At 53.7% G+C, this 3,996-nt stretch overlaps 1 protein-coding gene across 1 annotated transcript in view; it reads right to left on the reverse strand.

Moving 5' to 3' along the window:
• LOC119591279 (collagen alpha-1(I) chain-like) overlaps window positions 1–3,996 on the reverse strand; it is a gene marked incomplete in the record, with an annotated part of 10,418 nt that overhangs the window by 4,360 nt on the left and 2,062 nt on the right. Inside the window, 6 exon segments of the mRNA XM_037939999.1 lie at window positions 1–62; window positions 377–1,792; window positions 2,170–2,386; window positions 2,509–2,715; window positions 2,852–3,081; window positions 3,805–3,906. Of these exon segments, the coding sequence (XP_037795927.1) occupies window positions 1–62; window positions 377–1,792; window positions 2,170–2,386; window positions 2,509–2,715; window positions 2,852–3,081; window positions 3,805–3,826 (2,154 nt within the window).

The raw sequence follows: 3,996 nt of genomic DNA on the forward strand, positions 1-3,996 counted from the left end.
AGGGCCCCCTTGGTGTTTCTGCTGGGCAAAGTTCTGCAACTGTCTTCCAAATGGCATATCACCTGTAAAGGTATTATATGTTAGCATCCGTATTTGCGAAGTCAGTACAGAACAAAGCATCTTATAAATCCATATATATATTAAAAACGTATCAATGACTTTAAAGTGGAAGTTTTCGTTTCAAACCACAAAATCCCTTACCTGATGATCCAATCTTGAGCAATAATGCCTTAAAGGATTACACTTGATGGGAAATCAATATCTAAACAAGCATATTTTAATCTATAAATATATCAATACTTAGCTCTCCAATTCCTAAATGACAGGAGGCACAGTCCTAGGCTCTACGCTCTCCAAAGGCCCCTCCGATACGTACCTGACTGTGGTGTGTGTGGCTGCTGGTCCTTCTGTGGTAAAGACGGGCTGGTGATGGGCGGGCCGCTCACGGGCGTGGCTGGGTTGCTGGGGATGAGCGGCCGCGGGGAGTCCACGGGGCCAGCCATTCTCATTCCGGGCCCTCCGCCTGGGCCTCCTCCAGGCATGCGTGGCGATGTCATGGCGCACATGGACGGGGATCCAGGGGATGGCAGCGGGCCGTTACCCACAGGGCGCGGGCCATGGTACGGGGGAGGAGGGCCTTGCATGCGAGAGCCGGGGCCCATGCCTCTCATGCCTGCCGGGCCCATGCCGCCCATTGATCCTGGCATCATTGGGCCACCTCCCATGCCCATCGGCCCTCCTGGCCCCATTGGACCTCCTGGCCCCATTGGACCTCCTGGACCCATGGGGCCACCAGGTCCCATAGGGCCACAAGGTCCCATGTGACCACCGGGGCCCATAGGGCCTCCAGGGCCCATGGGGCCTCCTGGACCCATGGGTCCTCCTGGACACATTGGCCCACCAGGACCCATGGGGCCCCCTGGTCCCATGGGCCCTCCAGGTCCCATAGGGCCTCCCGGGCCCATGTGGCCCATCGGCCCCATCGGGCCCATGGAATTATCGCCGCATCCAGGGCCGCCCTTCTTCCTCTTGCTTTCGAAGAATTCGGCTTGTAATCTTTGCCACTCCACCTGTGCTGCCATGGAGGACGCTGGGTTTGGGCCGCCCATCATCATGGACTGGGGTCCATTGGGGCCCATTCTCATCCCAGGAACACCTGGACCCATAGGGCCGCCCATCATGTTAGCTTGCGAGGTCATCATCATGTTATTACCCATGGGACCTTGGCCCATCATCACTCCACTTTGTGACACCATTGTATTGGGGCCCCCGGGACCCATCATCCCGGGCGACATGCCCATTCCGGGCCCCGAATTCATTCCAGGCCCCATGCCCGGGCCCGGACCCATGGCTCCTTGTGGCCCCATTCCAGGGCCGGGGCCCATACTCGTATTGGGTATTCCCGGACTGGGTCCCATTCCTGGACTGGGCCCCATCCCAGGAGAAGGCCCCATGCTCGGGCTGGGGCCCATTCCTGGGGACGGCCCCATCCCAGTGACCGGGGAGGGCCCCATGCAGGTGACGGGCGTCGTCTGCGTGCCCGGCTGGCCCGTCTGGGAGGTCTGCGCCGTCGGTGCCTGCGTCTGCGAGCAGGGCATCATGCTGGCGCTGTTGGAGCCGGCGGAGCACGAGGGCTGCGGCCCCGAGTGGTTGCTGTCGCTCTGGCTCGGCGAGTGCAGCTCGGGCAACAAAAGCAATTGCATCTGACGTAATCTGGCCATCTGCTCCTCTCGGTGTTGGCGCTGCTCGGGTGTCAAGTGATCATCAGGTACCTTCACACCTGTTGACACATCTGCCAGGTTAATTGCATAACGTTACACTCGGATTTATCGCAATCTCTCTCTGTGTGATCTAATCTATGAAGAAAAATAAAAGCTGGCCAAACTAACGATAAAACAAAAGGTACAGTTTCATGCTCAAAACAACGAAGTAAATTAGAAAAAAACTTGCCAGCTTGAAAAAATACACAAAAATGGAAAAGAAAAATAACGTTTGAAATATCAACCAAGGATTTTGCTAGAACTATAGGCAGTGTAAAGAGGGCAATAGTATTTATTAAATACTTATTCTTTGGATCTGTCAAACCGAACATCAATAGAAATGGAGAAATATCATAAAAATGCAAGCATATTTCATGTCGAAAATCCCAAAAACCCGACGAGATCTCACCTTGCACTCTCTGGCCTCCGGGGCCCATCATGTGACTCATCATGTGGCCTCCTGGACCGCCCATGCCGGGTCCAGGGCCGCCCGGGCCCATCATGCCGCCTCTCGGCCCCATCATTCCGGCCCCGCCGTTCGGCCCGGGCCCCATCATGTTTCCTGGGCCCATCATGCCGGGACTTGTCATTCCTCCCGCGGGGCCCATCATGCTGCCATCGTTGCCCTGGAGAAAAGAGACGAGATATTAAGCGGCGCCTTGTCAGGATTCGGGAAAACGATTCCGATTTTCAGTCACGCTCTTGAAGGGAATTCGGGCACACTGTGTCAAGGTCCGAGTGAACTCACCTGCCCACCCATCATGGGCCCCATCTCTCCCATGGGGCCATTGGGTCCCATGGGGCCGCCTGGACCCATGGGACCACCGGGACCCATGGGGCCATTCGGTGCCATGGGCCCTTTGCCGTGTCCTCCTTTGTTTCCTTTCATTGCTAAGGTATTGAACCAATGGGCAGGATTCTGGCGCACGAACTGTGTCGTCTTCAGTGGGTGCTTCTGCAAGGCCGAGAAGAATTTGCATCGGTTAACTAGCGACTCGTGTGGAAACCCAACCCTTTTCCCCAAATTCTCACGATCTCCCCATGACGCGTCTCGCCCGCGGGCGGAGAGCGCGAACTCGACGCCGCCTTACCTCCAGCAGCTTCTTGGTGCCGGGCTGCGCGCAGTGGAAGGCGATGATGGTGTTGAAGGAGCCCTGCATGACGGCCTCCGCTGCCTTGTTCGCCAAGTGCGTCGTGAAGACGAAGATCTGACTCTGTTGCTGCATGTATTGGGCATCGCTGGTGGCCACCCCAGCGCCTGCCCCGCCCTTCACGCCCACATTGCCCATGCCGGGCCCGTAGGCGCTCCCATCCCCTCCATCTGAGGGCACAAGAAGCCAGTTAGCATCGCCTGAAACTTTGAAGAGATTAGAGTAAATGAAACTCGAAAATCTGACTTTAATTCAACCTATGATGATAACATTTCTGAACACGTTATCTTCGAAGTGAAATCTACGGCCATTTATATGGTTCACTGAACTTAAAACAGACAATATACTTTCATGACCAACACATAATATTCAATTCTTAAAAAAGTAAGCAGGCCATACCATGCATAGAAGAAGAAAAAAAAAAGCTCAGAGAGGGAATTTTTTTAAGATGATGCGTAGAAATAAAAAAAACAAACATAGGATCACCAAGAAACTCCCTCATGAGAACCCCTTCCCCTGATCTCAAGGATGAAAAGATGGCCCCTGAACTCAGGACTTGAAACTCTAATCTGTATTAAGAGCAGATCTCACCTTACGGGATGCAAGTCCATCTATCGATCTCATTGATCTTATCGTTTACAAATAAGTGACAAGATGCTGCTAATTAATCTAATTCCATTTTTCAACTGTGATTTTTTTTTTTAATGCAAATCTAATCATCTCGTACTACGCCCCAGCGCCCGCGACGTCTAACCATTCCCCTCTTCCCTCGAACACCTACTAACATCAACAAACAAACAAATAACAGTATATCACCCATGAACACCCCTCCCACACACACAAAAACATTATTTCAAAATCCACACACACCACACCACGGCGGAGGATCCTACCTGAGGGGTGCAGCTGGTGCATTGAAGACCCATCGAGGCTGGCCACTCCGGAGCAGACCCCAGCCACTTTATTCCCGTCACCGTCACCAATAACGTTACAACCTGCCGACACCACCGCCCGAACTCACCAACCCGAACTGATATTCTTTTTTTTTTTGTCCCCTGTCCACTTCTCCCCCTTCAGTGCCCACC

The sequence above is a fragment of the Penaeus monodon genome, chromosome 28, assembly GCF_015228065.2.
Source record: "Penaeus monodon isolate SGIC_2016 chromosome 28, NSTDA_Pmon_1, whole genome shotgun sequence".
NCBI classification, from domain to species: domain Eukaryota; kingdom Metazoa; phylum Arthropoda; class Malacostraca; order Decapoda; family Penaeidae; genus Penaeus; species Penaeus monodon.